The 17,267-nt window shown below is 42.1% G+C and overlaps 1 protein-coding gene across 2 annotated transcripts in view; it reads left to right on the plus strand.

The window, feature by feature from the left end:
• The first annotated feature begins 160 nt into the window (after positions 1 to 160).
• GTF2E1 (general transcription factor IIE subunit 1) overlaps positions 161 to 17,267 on the plus strand; it is a 52,681-nt gene continuing 35,574 nt past the window's right edge. Inside the window, exons 1-2 of one of the 2 annotated variants that reach the window (XM_055808539.1) lie at positions 161 to 282; positions 7,505 to 7,982. In XM_055808539.1, the coding sequence (XP_055664514.1) occupies positions 7,535 to 7,982 (448 nt within the window). In that variant the 5' untranslated portion in view covers positions 161 to 282; positions 7,505 to 7,534. Of the gene's footprint in view, positions 283 to 3,433; positions 3,459 to 7,504; positions 7,983 to 17,267 lie in introns of those variants that run through there. The other variant, XM_005231089.4, reaches the window with a different exon arrangement.

The raw sequence follows: 17,267 nt of genomic DNA on the forward strand, positions 1-17,267 counted from the left end.
CACTGTCACTTCTGACTGGCTTCATTCGCATGAGGGCGGGAACGCTAAGAGGTCTATGAAGGAGCTGATTGGCTGCTTTCCTGTCGCTCACCGCTCAGCCGCAGAGGGGAACGCGTGCCGGGCAGGCCGTGGGGGCGGAATCGCGCATGCGCGGCACGCAGGGAGCCATTGGGCAAGGCGCCTGGCGCCCCGGTGACGCCACCAGGGCGCGCGGCCGTGACGTGCCCGCGCGGAGCCGCCGGAAGCGCTGCCCGGAGCGGGGAGAGCTGGAAGCGGCGGCAGGTCAGTGCCGGCCCTGGCGGGCGGCGGCGGCGGCCCGGCCCGCCCTGAGGCACCGAGCGGGCCGCGCCAGGCGCCAGGGTCCCCCCGGGGTCCCCCCCGCTGTCCCATAGCCGTCCCTGGCGGGGGACTCAGACGCGGTGCCGCCAGAGGAAGCTGGCCGGGAGGCCCCCCTCCCCCCTTCCGCCTGGGGGAGTCCCGCCGCCGGGGGTGCCCGAGGCCCTCAGAGCCCCCGCTCCGGCGCTCCGCCCCCCCCTTGTTTTGGGCGCCTCTGGGGGCCTGAGCACGCCGGCACGGGGTCGGTGCTCCCCGCACGTTGTCCGGGTGGGCCTCTGCCCCGGGCCCTCGCACCACTTTCAGCTCCCTCCCACCGCCTGCCTCTCCTCTTGCGTGGTTTGGGGGGGTTCTTTGTGTTTTTGTTGGCGTTTTTTTAGGAGGACCTGCTGAGCCCTCAAGTCTCTTGTCCTGCAGGAGCCTACACATTCGGATGTTTCAGACTCAACACATAAACGTGGGCAGGGAATAGGGAGCTGTGCAGGTAGCAGGAGGGGTTCCCTCCTTCACTTGGCCATAACGTAGTCTGCTGCTGTAGCCTAGGGAGGCTGTGCAACTTGTAATTTGAGGGAAGATGCAAGAATCTGAGGAGTAACTAACAGTATAACAAACCTAGCTCGTTGCTTTTTGCCAGGTTACCATTCAGTTCTCTAGCTCAGGAAGATCTTTATTATTTTTTTTTGTGCATTAGTTTTCTTCTGGCTTCATGAGCTTGCTGGTTCCCTGAGGGGCAGATGAACATCACATCTAATGGCACCAAGCTGTTAAATGAGTACAGCTGCCAAACTTGTATTTTTACAAGTGGCTCAGAATGAATAAGGAAGAAGGGCATTTTGCAGAGAGTGTTCAGCAGTGCACATTAAGGTGCATTTTCATGAAATACAGCTGGCTTAATGTTTTTCAGCCATGAAAGGAGGAGGCTCTTCTTTCATCTCTTCTGCACTGGCATCCTCTTAGATCTGCTGATTCTGTTGCTCATCACACTTTCCTACTAGCTGATTAAACTGTCAAAAAAAACTAGTAGAAGGAGGGAGGGGGGGAGAAAGGGTATTTTTCTACCTTTTAGTCATGCAAATTGGTGCACAGGAAGGTCTTGTGAGTGTGAGAGCTGGCATGGGAGAGGGCAAAGCCATGTCCTTGGGAGAGGAGCAAATACCCTTCTGGCAGCTGTAAGGGATGATGTGCGAATCTCATTCCTACCTTCTGCTTCCTTTAAGATTTATAGCTTGCTTTCACACAGGATGCTTTAGGGAATTCTTCTGAACAAGAAACTACATGAATTAAAGCTAGCCTGGTATCTTGTTACTTAGTTTCTCTGCTTCTTTATTGCTTACATCCTTAGTATATAGACTAGTTTGCTACACCCTGATGCACTAGAACTTTTCTGAACCTAATACTTTCATAAATTTTTGTCTTTCTGAAATTCTTGACAGTCAGACAATACCACTCACATAAGTGTGGTGTTCTAGGTCTCATTGAATCCAGGGTATGGAAAACAATTTCTGCTTTCTTCCCATCAGAAACTTAAAAGGGATGCTGGGGCTAAGCCCCCTGTACTTCAGTGTAGTCATGACTTCTTAGGCTTGATATTCATCAGGAATGCTCTTTTTGTCCTTTAAGAAAGCCCCAAAACCTTACCACTTCATTACATGAGAGCCAATGCTGAGATGTCTCCAAAATGATGTTCTTCTGCTGGTATATGTTCAGATTTAAGTATAAATTTTAAGAGTTTCTGATGTCCGTGGTTAAAATGTGCTAGTGGCTTCACATTACAATTGAGTCATCTCAATAGTGTCTTTGCCACCACGTGGGGAAAGCTCATGTTTCTGTATCCCTAGCCATTCTTTCTTCTCTTTGTTTTGTGTAGGCTCTAGTCTAGTAACATAAATGATTCGGTTCTTGAAGTTTTCCCTCTTGCTTCCCTCTAAAATATGCTACTTTTTTTTTGACATGTTTTTCACTTTTATCAACTTGATTTACCTTGCTAAATGAATAGGCAACTGTCAGAATTAGCACATGATGGCAGGGGTTGTGGCTGAAGACTGAGAAGGAAAAAGACTTCTCTGTGGGATGGAGGGTATAATTTGTGACAGGAAACTGTACCTGCACTATTCTAGTTGCTACATTTGGCCTTCCATAAATAGTGCACTCCAAGTTTTTTTCCCCTGCAGCTATAACTGTTAATAGTTTGTTAATGCTGATGTGCATTTGAAGTACTTCTCAATATTACATCTGTTTGTGTACATGCGCGTAGGTAGTCCTTTAATTTACTGACATCTTGCTGTTATGTTGGACTTGGATTATGAATGTGATTGAGAATTACATCCCAAGCCTGTATTGTTCCAATTTCTGCCTTGCATGGTCAGACCTTGCATCCTTATCATGTGGGGTTCCATATATTTTACTTGTGAAAGAAATTAGGTGAAAATGTCCTAATTTCAGGCAGGCTGTTCAGCCTTTCTGTGTGCAGCTGTAGCACAAATTTTCATCTTTAGTGAAGAAACCCCTTTGATACCTGTGAACTCTTGGTTTCAGTTTATGGAATGCCAACAAGAAGGTAGGATTTGAGTGAAAGCAGATTCTTCTCTTCTCCTTTAATGCTTCAGGGTAGGTCTTGAAATTAAGATACACGATTTCTCATCAAGATGTAGTGGAGGAGGAAGGCTGAGCAGCAATGCTCCTGAAGTCTCTAGGGAATGGAATTCAATAAGCTTCTGATAAAATACCAGAAGACTTTGGGTTTGCAAGTGATGTGGGATAAAGGCAGTTCTGGATAGTAGCGATGTGTTGCACAGATTATCCACTTACTACGGAGAACAGTGACAAAAAGCAGACTGGAAAATGGAAGGTTCTTTGCCATTTTTTGGAAAGATAGAGTAGTGTCTGAGGTTACTTCATACAGACATGTAAAATCTTGATGGCATGTTTTCCCACTGTAGTTCTGAAATTTGTGCCTTCCCTGCCTGTACTCAGGAAGATTCAAAATTGCCCCTCTCAACTTAACCTCATAATCTTCTGAAATAATTTTAATTAGAGCGAAGGATCTGCTGCTCGCAAGTGACTGCTGGAGTGGGATATGGTACACACTGGCTCCCAGAAGCTTGTTGTACTTGCCATGTTTACAGGTGAGGGACTCATAATCTGATTTTGATTTTTCTGAAGAAAATGTCAGTGGTATAAGCAAATAATTTTTTTTGTCTTTTTAAATCTGATGGCAGAACCCGCAGAAAGGTTTTCCAAACAAATCAGCAAAATCTGGTCTCAAAGATTTAATGAAAAAGAATGCTAACAATTTAAGTTAGATGTGGGGAAAAATGGGAAGCACCTTTCCAAGTATGTCTGATAGGTGTAGGTTCCCAGCCAACCCTACAACTCCCAAGTTTTCCCCCAGAAGAGATCTGGGGTGTTATAAAGGGTTTCTCTACTCAAATGAGTCTGAAGAGCAGTCTGCTTCCTTTTTTGTTTCTGGTTGATTTTTTTTTCCCCCTGACCATGTCCATGGTGTTCATACATTATTTAGGTCAGTACAGACGTGATTATGAAAGATTCACGTTCATTAAAACCTTGTTAGGAGATGTTATCATACTTCTTTGCACATGTAATTAATTCAGGCTTGACTTACTGCTTGGAGGAAAGGTGAAATCACTGTTCAAGGATGCAATGGTAAGGTTCCTTGCTTTTGGATTTTAAACTGATACTCGTGGCACTGGATTGCAGCTTCTGAGCTGGGTCACTGTCGGTCTTGCCTGGTGGTACGGTGACAGGTAGCAAGGATTTGCAGCTCATATGCTGTAGGCTGAGATTCTTTGTGGGCTGGGTGTCAGCTTGTCCCAGAGAAGCAGTTTGTTAGGCCCTGGCCTGGTGAGCTCTGGCAGTGGTATGTGCTCACTCTTGTGCCATTGCTCTCTGTCGTAGCTTACGTGAGAACGTCGTTTTCCAGAATGATGTAGAATATGTTCTTCATCCAACCATACCGATCTTGTTCAAGCTTTTGAGCAGTTTGGCATTAGGCCTCAATGTAATATAAAAACTGGTGTTTGCTGAATGTGTCTCCATGTTTGTTTTTAGAGGCAAATTCCTTGTGTTCAGCATTGTTAACTTGTAGCAAAGCTTGATGAAGGGTGATCTTTGGTGGCTTTATTTATTCCTTTATTTCTTTAAAAACTGACACAAGTCAGTCAGTTGGCTCACACAAAGGCTGTCTTCTGCAGGATTTAGAATTTAATCCGTGGATTAGTTGCATCACCAAGCTTTTCTGGAAGGAATTTTCAGGGGACAGTGAACTGGTGTGGAGAGAAGGGTTTTTTTGCTTCGTTAGTTGGGGTTTTTTTTTTAGATCAGCACTTAAAAACCTTTTGCCTTTCAAAATCCGACTTTTTAAATCTCTTCTGTGGTGCCAGGTTTTATTTAAAATTGATTAAATCTCATTCAGAGTTTAAGCACAGTATATAATGTAAAGATCAATTTGAATAAATGAAAGCTTCTGGCTTGCTTCTGCATTGACATTGTTTTATAGCATCAGTATGTTGCTGACAGATCCAGTCAAAAGCAAGATTTATCTTTAAGTAAGTGAAAGACTGTAAAAACACCAACAGAATGAAATGGATTTTCAAGGACAATGTCCTGTGACAGTATTCAGGTTGGGTCTGACTTAGAGATTCAAATATACTGTATGGCTAACTCACAATGGGGCATCCTTTATTGCTAATGCTTTCACCTGTAACGCAAAGCTCTCTAAAACTGTCCTTTGTGTGAGATAAATCATAATGCATCTGCCATATAAAAGAAAGCTGACTAACTCGAGAAGTACTTGTTTCATGGCTAATTCATGCTGTGATAAACATATTCTATTAAATTTCCTTGAAGGGAAGCTAGGGCTGGGCATCCAGGCACTGTTTTCTGTAAGCTATCCTGAGCCTGCACAGCAGCAGTCAACAGATGTGGCTCAGTTCTTTTCAATTTGAGCACTGTGAATACCATCGAGCCCTACGAGAAAAAGAAAAGCTCAACCAAGGAAGTGTTTTAAAAGGAAAGAGTTAAGGTGGGGTTTTTTCTTACCCATAGGCAGAAAAGACGGGACAATCTTAATTTACCTCCTGTTAAGCTCCACTGTCCACAGCCTAATTGCTTTGCAGTTGCACTGGCTGTAACCCTTGAGAGGAACATACCTCAGTTGCAGAGGAGGGTAGGGGTTGGAGGGAACCAAAGCTTCAGTGAGTAGTGTTACTTACAGTTTTTTGAGAGGGCAGTGTTTCTCATACCAAAAAAATTAAAATAAAATAGATTTCCAAGCAGTCTACTGCGATAAATGATCACGGATTTTTGAGTAGTCTTAGCTGATGGAAGTGAGTCATCAGCTGCTTCGTTTAATGTAGAGCTTCGTGATTTCAGTGGGGTGTTTGGGGTGGGGGGTATAGAAAAGTTCTGTAATGGTGTTTTGTCAGAAAGGATATTACAGGTTTTATGATAGCAATGAAGAAAATAGGATACCCATCCAGATCCTTTCTTCTGCTGTCACTCTTCTCTATCCTTTATTTGAGACTTGAGTGCTGAGGAGGTACATATACAGTATGTGAAACATCTAATGGAAGAGAAAATTGAAATTGGCAGAGTTTTACTATTTATGATATTCATTCACAGATAAAATTGCTTAGCAGTGACAAACAAATTAAGGTGTGCACTTTTTCTTCAATTGAAGGAACCTTTTTCTTAATAAATGGTTATTCATATCTTAAACTAGCATAGAAGTCTCATATTGAAAAAGACTATTCAGAGTTTTATTTGAAGTTAACTGGAAGTATAACCCCCTGAATAGGTATTTCAAAAGCACCTATAATACGCCATGATTATCTTGAACCTTTCATACATAGAAATCCCAGTGCATTATGAGTGGAAGGGAATTTTGTTACTGCCAACAGATGTATAGACTTGAAAGTGTGGAGAGAAAATGCTCAAAACCACCCTGTGAAATGACAGTAAGGGTTTGCTCTGTGTCTTACAGAGTCGCTTCCCTTTTTCTCTCCACTGAACAAAACCAGCTGCTTCAGAAGAGTCAGTGCTGTTAGTTGTCTGCTGGGGTTTGATTTCTAGCTGTGTCTGTGGTGGGGGTGACAACATGAGGAATTCCTTGCATGATATCATCCTATATGTCCCATGTATGTCACAGAAGCGTTGTGTGATTTCATGATGGTTGGTAATTGTTAACGAGCATTTGTGCCATTTGATGTTAAGGTGAAGAAAAATAAAGTGAAAATACAGTATTTCTGTAGAAATTATTGTCTGGTCAGACAGCATGGTACATTGTGATAAGTAACTCAAAGGATGCTTCATGCAATATTCTTTTTCTTTTTAAACATATTGTCTCTTAATGCTCACCAAGTCCTGATTTTTACTTCCTTTATTGTGCTATAGTATCCATGGGCTTCTAAGGCCTGAATGTGAGACACTTTAAATGAAGTATCCATCCTTTGGAAAGACCTATTTGCTCATCTAAGATCCAGGCTGAAGCAGCCTGTGTTGTAGGAGTTGGTAGTGCTAACAGTTTTCATGCTGCAGACTGTTGTCTAAGGTCTGTTTATCAGAACGCATCAGAACGTTGTGCAGCTGGGAGGTTTTGCTTGAATGCACATCAATCTGTACTAGCAAGCTGTCCTCGCATGGTATCTCTGCCCAGCGATACCCCCAGATCTGAGGAGTAGAAGCAGGCAGGGCTACTTACAGTGTGGTCAGGTGACACCAGCTGGGGCCGTAAGACAACTCCACTCACGGGCTGTCTTAGGACCTTTCTTGCCTTAGCCTCTTTCTGCTTCTCCCAAGTTACAAGTCTCAGCTGATCATGAAGCTGTCTACTGGAGCTCAGCTTCAAGATAGTTTTCTTATTCCAGCTCTGTTGGCTGTGACCGAGTAGAAATGAAATCTGTATGTTATGGTACCAATTTCTTGTGTGCTTTTTTTTAAGTTTTCCACCATTTTGTTTTGAATGGGAGGTACAGTCTTCTAATTCTGTTTCTGTAGCACTGGCATTATTAATACCTAAGGAGACAGTGCAAGGCTTGGGAAAGAGAAATGGAAAACACCCCTTCCTTTTTTTCTTTTAGCTCTAAATGAGATAAATTAAAACTTCTGGAGTTAGAAGACTAGCTAAGAGTCCATCTGTCGTCTTTCATTGCAGTGTACATGAAGCTTGAGATCTGAATCTGCTATGACTGACCCAGACGTCCTCACTGAGGTCCCAGCAGCTCTCAAACGCCTTGCCAAATATGTGGTGCGTGGCTTTTATGGCATTGAACATGCTTTGGCTCTGGACATTCTCATCAGGAACCCCTGCGTGAAGGAAGAGGACATGTTAGAGCTCCTGAAGTTTGATAGGAAGCAGTTGCGGGCTGTCCTCAATACCCTCAAGGGTGACAAGTTCATCAAATGCAGGATGAGGGTAGAGACAGCTCCAGATGGGAAAACCACCCGTCATAACTACTACTTCATTAACTACCGCCTTCTGGTTAATGTGGTGAAGTACAAGCTGGACCACATGAGGAGGAGGATTGAGACGGATGAAAGAGACTCGACCAATCGCGCCTCTTTTAAATGTCCCATTTGCTTCAGCACTTTCACAGACTTGGAGGCCAACCAGCTCTTTGACCCCAGGACAGGTAAGAGTACAGATAACGGAATGCTCTTGCTGTCTCCTTTGTCTGTAAGTGCTGGACTTTAAAACAGCATCTTACAAAATTCTCTTGAGTTCAGCCAGAGCTAGAGGGCACTCTGTTTCTGTGGGTGGTAAATGTTTGAGCAAGATACAAAAATAATGTATACAGACTTATAAAGTCTGTACAGACAAACAGCAATGTTGGTAAAATGCTTGAGTGACAAGCAGTAGAGAGGTGGAGGTCTTACTGCAATAAATTCAAGGGTGAATAAGGCAGTCTGTCCTTGTTGGAAGCTGATGTTTTTTCAGTATAACCTTTTCTTGCCTGTAAGCTGTATGACTTAGCGGTAGTTTGCAGAGAGGGCATATGTGTAGTTGACTTTGGTATGCAAAAATTTTTTAATTTAGACATGGTCATGCAAGGAGTGAGTTGTTACTATTTAGTTTTCTTCTAGCCAGTTCATTATACTGCACACCCTTGTCTCCTCAGTGTAAGGCAGTCTCACAAAAGTTAGAGGAAATTAATTGCAGGCTTGTCTGTGGTTGGAGTAAACAAGGTTCTTTTTGAAGTGTGTGTCTCAGTTGAGGTGCATGTCTTGTCTCGTGCATATGAAACAAGATTTTTTTTCTGGGTGTCATTGCCTACAGGGGCAGCCCAAGTACTTTGTGCTTCTGTGCTAGGGAACAAAAGGAAGAACATCTGCACCTGATGAGAACCCATTTTGATAGTCTAATCTGGGATTATTTTGGGGGGAAGGCAAGGAGCAGGGGTTGGGTGTTAGGGTTCCACCTTCTGAATTAGTTTCTTTACTTTTAAATTTTTCCTTTTGAATTCTTTGTCCTGATCTGACCTTTCCTTTTTTATTTTCATGGAAAAGTAAGAAGAGCTCTTAGAGGTATTGAAGTGTGTTGCTTTGTGTCAGTTATAATAAGAAATATATATATATATATATAAAATATAAAATATAATAAGAAAGTTATAATAAGAAACTAAAAATTCACTGTTTAGTGGTATTGGTACCACTATTTAGTGGTATCCGTCTAGGGTACTGGTACCTGATCTGCTTTGGAGAAGGGCAAACAGCCTATCATTTGCCCTCTTTCCTGCCTCCAAAGATCAAAAGCTGTGAAACTCCTTTTATTTGAACAACTGTGACAATTGTATTGAGTACTAGAGAAGCAGATTCTACTAGGTCAAGTAACAGTCGTTGCTGTAATCCAGCACAGCTCTCTGAGTAAAAGTTGCTCCCTGATGGAGCACCAAAACCAGCACAGATCTTCTATACTCACCGCTGTGTGTGGAAACTATACGTAGTCTCTACAGTAATGATCATCTGTGGCAGCTGCAGTCGTGGATGTTGGGCTCAATGGGAATTAGTGCTTTTGCAGTTTCCTTCAGTAAGGAGAGAGTGGGGAACCAGCACAGAGAACAAATGCAGTGGGGAGTGTGAGAAACTAATCCCAGAGGGACCTGTACCACTTTGCAGGTGAATCCTCGCAGCCTGTGTGGGTGTTGAGTTCCAAGAGCAAAGATGTGGCTGTTGAGGAGGTGCAGGACACAATAGTGCTGGGATTCAGCTCTGAACAGCAAGGCATGTGCTCCAGGAACTGATGAGGTCAACCAAATGTTTGTGTGCAGTACAGGCACTGGCTGTCTCCACAGTGCAAAATCACTCGCTGGCACACAGTGTGTTTTGCAGCTTTGCTGATGGAAGGAAAGGTTGACTGCTGTTTCCCCAGCAATTCCCAGCAGTTGATTTCTGTCAGTGTAAAGGCAAAGAACAAGATAGCCAGTTTACCTTCACTTACTTTCAGTAAGAACATACCTGTCTAGAATTTATGTATATTCTATTTCTCCTTATATGACTTCTAAGTCAATGATAGCTTCCTCTCAACAATGCATGATGATACAGTAGTTTCTCAAGAGCTTTTACAAGGAATACCAGTTTGGATAGGGCTCTCCAGTTACTGTGTAAGATGGTCTCACACTGTCTCCAAATCATGAGATAGCTGCTTGTTTCCATTCTGAGTAAATACGTGGGCAATTTTGTTTGCTTTTTTAGTGAGAATGACTGCTTTATCTTACAGTGGATTGTGTTGTCTGCACAATTCTGTATTGGAAAAGAATGGAGACTCCTTTAGGCCTCTCACAGAGGGAGCTTGTGAGGACAAGGCATGTAGAAGAACAAGGTTTATTAGACAGCCGGTAGCATCCCTTTTCCAAGGATGTCTTTAGCCCCTATCAGTGCTATACGTAAACCTCTCCCACTCTTTGAAACTTCTGGCAGTACCACTGCTGAAGGGTAGCTGAAAGCCACATGGATTTGCGTCGTGGTTGACCTGGCTGCAGTCTAGGAGCAGCTCAAATTGATAAAATTTTGTGAGTTAAAGGGCCTGCAGGGCCACAGTTGTAGTCCATGGAGCAGGTAGAGCATGGAAGACATCCTCTGCACTAGTCTAGACCAAGCTGCACTTAAATTGGCAATTTGTTGTTAAAAGACATCCAGTTTCACTGTCTGCTTTTTGTCCTTGTCACTTGGAGATGGGGATGCTTTAGATGTCCTGTGTTTTCTTCTGCTTCATTTTCCTCTTCCCTAGTTACCACTTAAATGCGAACTGAGCAAATGTTGTAGAACAAAAGGGCTAGAAGAGGAGGTTATTGCTCTTGCACTTCCTTATTAGTGATGGTTAGGAGGTTTCCAGAATCTCTCTATGACTGTAGCCACTCTGTTGCATTCTATTGTGAATTAAGAGTGCTTGTGAAGAGCTGTCCGTAAGTTCAATCTGTAGTGCTCTTTCATTTTTAGCACAGCACCTGTGTCTGTCTCTCAGCTTTAGCAGAGGTCTGTTTCGTACAGGTTACCAGCTGTCAAATGGAGGGTTTTTTAGCGCTTTGCTTGATTTGTGAATAATTCTGAAATAAACTTCCATGTTCATTTTTTTCCTCAGGAGATGTGATTGTTGGTGTTTTTGTAAGGTGGAAATGTATCTACTGAGAGAAAATAATTGATAGTAAGAAGGGTGTGTAATAGATGTGCTTTGGTTGCTGTTCATCCAGTTAATTTGGAAAAATATTTTTGAACAGAGTAGCAAGTTTGCCACTAAGGTGATTTTAAATGGCATAAATGTTAGTTTGAGAGTGCGATCTCTCTGTTTTTAGAAGTATTATATGATTTTTCTCTGTCCCTTTTTCTGCCATTAAACATCTCAACCCAAAAAAGCTCCAGAAACTTGCTGTGCTGTCAGAGGTTGAACAAGTATTGTCTGGTACTTGTAAGAAGTTCAAGGACAGGAATCATGTAATATTGAAGAAACTGTCAGATGGTGAAAAGGTGACAAAAAACCCCAGAGTTTTGCTGCGGCTCCAAATCGCAAAGGGATCTTTTGAGAAGTGAAAAGAAACATGTGTGCTGTTGGAGGAGTCTCTTGGCTGTATGACCAGTGGGTGCCTGCCCCCTCTTAGCATGGTGTGCCTGGGTTATGAATCTTACCCCTATCTGTCCTGAATGAAGAGCTTGAACAGATCTCCAGATACCACACTTTCTCCTCAGTGGCAGTTTTTACTGTTGTCTCCAAAGAAACAGTGTAGAGTAACTTCTGCTTTTAGAGGCGTGCAGCCTGGACCCAGCCTGCTTTTATTTTGTGAAAGTTTGTTATGGAAGCTTGTAGCGTAGCAAAGACGAACTTTCTGATTGAAGAGGTTGCAGATTTGCAGTGTGCTATTGACCTGGCGGTGCCTTTGGTGGGGTTTAGCACAGGCTGGGTTGTTGTGGGCTGAGCAGACATTTCTTGAAATACACATCATCGCCTTTCACTTGTACCTGTGCTCTGATATTTCGTACTCTGTTCTGCATGCTAGCAATTGCATTGCAGCTGCCGTTGTGATGAAGCCACATGCAGATGGAAAGCTGCGGCCTTAAACAAGGTAAGGGCTATCTCTTGGGGCAGTGATGTACAAGAGTTTAATTGAGCAGCAGTAAAAAAAAGCCAGATGTTAAATGCATACTGTGAATAACACTGCTGAACTCTGCCTATTCCCAGACCTAGGCTGGCAGTGGACACTGACATAAGGGACACCGGTTTTCAAGTGTTTCACCTCTGACGTAGACCTGTGGAAAGAATTTTCTTCTCTGTGCTTTTAAATGTAGAAACTACAGAAATATGGTTTCCGTAGGCCAATTCCTGAAATTGCAGAGCAATATAAATTACTCTATGCCATCTTGTGGATTGGACTTAAAAAAAAAAATAATCTTGGAGAATTAAATACACACAAGTCTGTTCTGTGGCATGTGGGGAAAGCACAGGAGGAGCTGCGTTGTCTCACCCAGTAGAGGGAGCTGCCTTCTTTTCTCTGTGCGTACGGGCTTGAGTTGATTAATTTATTGAATGTCACAAAACTGGAAATTATGCACATGGATATGTGTTCTGTAGCCTGATTAATTGGATCTGGTTGGGGAAGGTCTCTCTGATGTATCCTGTTCTCATACCCTAATCATATTTGTAAATCTAGTGTAGAGTTGGAGTTGACTGTCAAATTCAAGGTCAATTTGAAAGAAAGTATGTGACTAGAAACTGCAAAAGGGAGAGTGGGGTTGAAGAGCAGGAGTGACAGAAATAACATCCTGCAGCGCATCACACTTATTCAGCCCTAGATTTCCTTAGGTATTCCCAATACCAAACTGTATCAGGTTACTCGGCAGCGTAGCAGGTGAATTCAATGTTAGGATGAAAATATAAGGCTAGGTGAAGTAGTTTTTCCTCTGTTCTTTTCTACCTATGCAAGATAATTTTTATCCAGTCTTGTGTTTCTTCCATTTTTGCTGCTGTGAAGAAAAATCTTGATGTTATTGGTAAATTGTAATTACAGTTGGTCTCTCTTATGTACATTAAGTGTCTTCACCATAACATTCAGTTAGATAAGAGGAGAATAATAGTGGAAAGAAAAGGATGGAAGATAAGTGGGTGACATGAATCAGGAAGATGATGTTGGGATGTTCTTAATTGCAGTTGTAATCACTAGAGTCTTTTGTTGTTATTCGAAATCATAGCAGCTAATTACTTGTCTACTCTTTGCCCTCCCACAGTTTGCTCTTGGTTTGTTGAATGACTTCGGATATGGCTATCATACTGTTCCTGAAGATGCACTGTAATAGTGACATACTGCCTATCTGGATCCCTTTCTTATTCTGTGTGCTGATATGAAATGTAATTTGGAAAGAGATTGAAGGTGGCAATATCGGTTTTATAGAAGGGAAGGGAAGATGTTGAATTTCATTTTAACCCGCTTTGGTTTACTGTCAGCCTCTCACAAGTAATTTGTGTACTTCATAACAGAATTGCACGTAGTGTGTTCAGAGACTGGTTTTCTGTGCCTGTCACAAGGCACCTTATATCACTTTCAGGCAGCCTGGATGCGGCTGGGCGTTTGTATGGTTTGGGCCCTGTTACTGAGATTAGAAATTTGACTACTCTTTGATTTTTTTGCTTTGGTCTTATGTGTTGACTTCTAGAGCTACTGCCTTTTTCTTCTGACTGCCCAGTTTCTCACTTCATCCCAAGCGAGCTATTCAGAACACATCTGTCCTCATGTTTTGAACTTCTACTTCCTCAGGCAAGTTCTACACTAGCTTAAAATCTTCCTCATCTGATTCAAATTACTTTTGAGCCTGTCCTATTTCCTTTTTTTTCTTTTTTTTTTTTTTCTTATGGTTCCCCTTCTCCCTGTTTTTTTGCCTTGCCTTTTCTTGTGGAGGTCTTACCTCTGTTTCTGGTACACCTCTTTTTGTGATCTATCCCTTCCAGCCATTAGAAAAAATAAATCCCTTAGAGCTATTTATTCTATATATTCACACTATGTAGTCAATCCTAGTTGATCTTTATGCTGCTTATTCTTATCCTTTATCAGATTCAATGATTGTCAGAACAGACATTCTGGATAGCTTTGTCTACCATGTACTGCCATGCATGTGCTGTATGATATCGCTTCTACAACAATTTACAGCTTTTTACCAGCCAAAATCAGGACTTAAAAAGTCTTTTTGTAAATTGGCATACCAGAGACATCCCTTGAAAAAGAATGGATTCAGAGCAGTTCTGGTTTGAACAGCTTCAAGTTCTGTGAAGATTTTTTTTTTAATTGTTGTTAGCTTTCCAAGTGTATGTAAACCCATCAGTGTGTTTTTTCTTGACTTTACAGGCCCATTTTGTTTGTCTGTGCTGCCACTGAGAGCTTTTGGCAAACACCAGCAGAAGGAAACTGCCCATGCTCTGCTTAGTTTCTCTGTTTCTATTCAAATTTCTGGCAAAAGCTCCAAGAGTATTCCTGTCAGCTTTACTCTGCCTCAGCTTGATAAGGCCTGGAGCCACAGAGAAGGGAAAACTGAGAAAAACCCATCAGAATTAATGCATGTTTTTCTAAAAGTAAGGATACTCTTTAATTACTTAAAAGGGGATGTGTAGGTTAAATCTGTAACTTGAACTCATTCTGTGCAGGTTGGACACCCTGTCTGAAAGGTAACAGTCTAGTCTAATAACCACAGATCTCTCAGCTTGGTGGAGAAATAGGTGAAAGTAGTGTTAGAGCTTGTGCCATGTAGAACATCAGAGCGGAGGGTCACGAGTCACTGGAATAATTCAGAAAAGCTGTTGCCTGTAGAGTGCTGGCTGGTCACTTCCCTGTATTCCACATTGACCTCTGGCTGGTGTGCTGTGTCTCTTAGATTAAAAAAAAAATAAAATATCTGATAAGTGCATGCCTTGACTTAAAGTATTGATACATCTTTTATCTGCAAAGGACACTTTATTAGTAGAAATGCAGGAAATAATTGCCCTTCAAGTAAAGGTTATCACTATGTTTTCTCTTGGCTTTGCAAATTGAAATAGATAACAGCAAGAACATCTCTGTAAAATCTGTGAATATCGCCAAGCCATTTGCCGTGATGAACGCTGGACTGCAGCATTCCTATCTCACTCCGCTAACTTGCTGTTCTTTTGAAACTGCATCCTTGGTAATACCATCTGCAAAGTGTGTCATCCTTTGAGGCACGGGTATCGGTAAGTCAGATCAGGAGCTCCTGGAGAACCCTGTGTTGTAGTCTCTCTGCTGTTGGATGCAATTCGAGGGTGGAGTGTGTTGACTCGGTATTTTGGCATAGTCTTCTTGGTTAAAGTTTAAAAAAAAAAAGTTTCTATAATTACTAATGAGCTTCTTTTGGATATTCCCTCTTTCTCTGCTTACTGTCTGGCTTAATCTATCCACAGCAGGACAGAAGAAAGAACTCTGAGCTTGGAGTTGTGCATATGAGCTGGAACAGAAATAGCTCTTACTGGGAAGAGGGAAGGATTCCTCTCTTCTTTTTCCAATTTTATGTTGAGTATGTATTAAATCATCTGGCACTTTTGAACGATCAATAATTTGATGTGTCTCATGCAGTCCATTTTTTGAATGTTTAATTTACCTTTCCCAGAGAAATGTCTTTGAACGCTCAAATAGTCTGTGAGAGTATTTTTAATTTAGATAGGCTAAAAATGGTCAGCACACTGAGATGAATGAGCAACTCTGTGTTCCTCTAGATAATACAAAGTGGTTCTGAAGGTGGTGGTACTTTTTTTTTCTTCTTCTTTTTAAGACATCAAATGTTAAATTGCTCCCCTTCTCTAATTGCAAACCCAGGTCAGCAGGAATGGGAGACTGTACCATAAAATGTAGATTAATGTTGTTGTTGCGAAATGCAGAAGCAAATTTGGTTGATACCTTTTGAATTTGCTGGAGCTTGCTACCTAAACAATGCCCAAGAAATATATATGTAGGCAGTTCTACATATAGATTGCAGGCTGTGATCAAGTGGCTATTCCACAACTATACATAATATAGCTATTAACAAGAGTTACAGCACTGCTGTGCCCTTAGAGCACCTTGCGTGCCCCACTGTCCGCTGACGAGCTCTGCCAGGGGCCACAGCAGGTTATTAGCTTGTATCCCATACAGGGCTCTAGAGAAATGTATTTTAAACTGCTGACTAGGCCCCTGGACTGTCTTTGTGTAGATGTACTTGATCCTTGGCCAGAAAAAGCTAGTGTATTTTTGTTTTTCAAATTAAGATCAGAGCAATAACAGCATGGTGTGAAGTCAGAAGTTAGAGGCCCAAGCGTGTCCATCCTGTATGAAATAAGTCTTTCAGCACATGCTGCGGGTCAGGCCTGGCATTGATGTATTGTCGGTGTTGTCTGACAAGTGGTGAGGTGGCATAGTAATACTATCATTACGATGGTCAAACGTGGTAAGTCATGTGAGGTAACAGTGAAATGTGTTAGGCAACAACACAATTACCAACGACAATTGGTGGTAACAGGGGCTTTACCATGAAATGGTTCATTAGGCAGATTTGGTCAGCTTTACTGCAACTTTTTACAAGCTCTAGAGGATGAAGTGGAAAGGCAGAGTATCTGTGGCCATCAGGTATTTCTTCAAGAGGAAGTATTTTACTTAAGGATTATTATTTTATCATTTTTTTTTCTGCACCAGAGATGTGTGTGTCTGTCTGCTGTGTGGAGGCACACAGCAGAAACTTCCTGCCCCTCTGAAGGAGTTTTTTGGGAGCCCTGACCAACATGCAATTTAAACAAGTAGATGGTAGGAGTCTAGAGAACGTTACTAACGTGTACACAAGCTCTAGAGCAAATGGAAGGTGCCCAGAGTGATTTGCTGAAGCAGTTACATGGTTAGAGGAGTTCTGACTTAACTCGGTTTGAGTGTTTGGAGATTTATAGTATTTTTTTGAGGGTGAAAAGTAGGTCCTGTACAGACATAGTAGAAATTGTAACAACTTGCAAGCTAAGATGTTCTATTATACCTTGCAAGGTAAAAGTGTTCCAAGTTCAGCTGCTTCTTGTTAAAGGAAGGTGCCTTCTCAGGTGGGCCTAACTTTCACTATGTCTAGTGAAGTAATTTTCTATTCTTTGATTTTTTTTTTTTTAATTTGAGAATAACCTGATGAAAAGTGATTGTGGCAGAAGAGTGAAATCTCTTACTTCTGAGGGGTGGGAAAACAAGGGAAGAATCTTTCTCTTGCCAGTCTGGTAAAGTGCTTGTAGGTTGGTGTGGGTCATTCTTGCAGGTGGGGCGTGCATTTTTGTTTCAGGAATTTTTTTTGTGGGTTGGTTTTGTGGAGTGGGTTTTTTTCTTGGCTTTTCTTTTTTGGGGGGGAGGGAGGGATATTTTTTTGCATTTAGCTTTCCACATACAATGTACATTATCACGTGTTGAAAAGCTCCAAGTTGGTTCCTATTG

This window comes from Falco peregrinus, chromosome 6, assembly GCF_023634155.1.
Source record: "Falco peregrinus isolate bFalPer1 chromosome 6, bFalPer1.pri, whole genome shotgun sequence".
Lineage (NCBI taxonomy): Eukaryota > Metazoa > Chordata > Aves > Falconiformes > Falconidae > Falco > Falco peregrinus.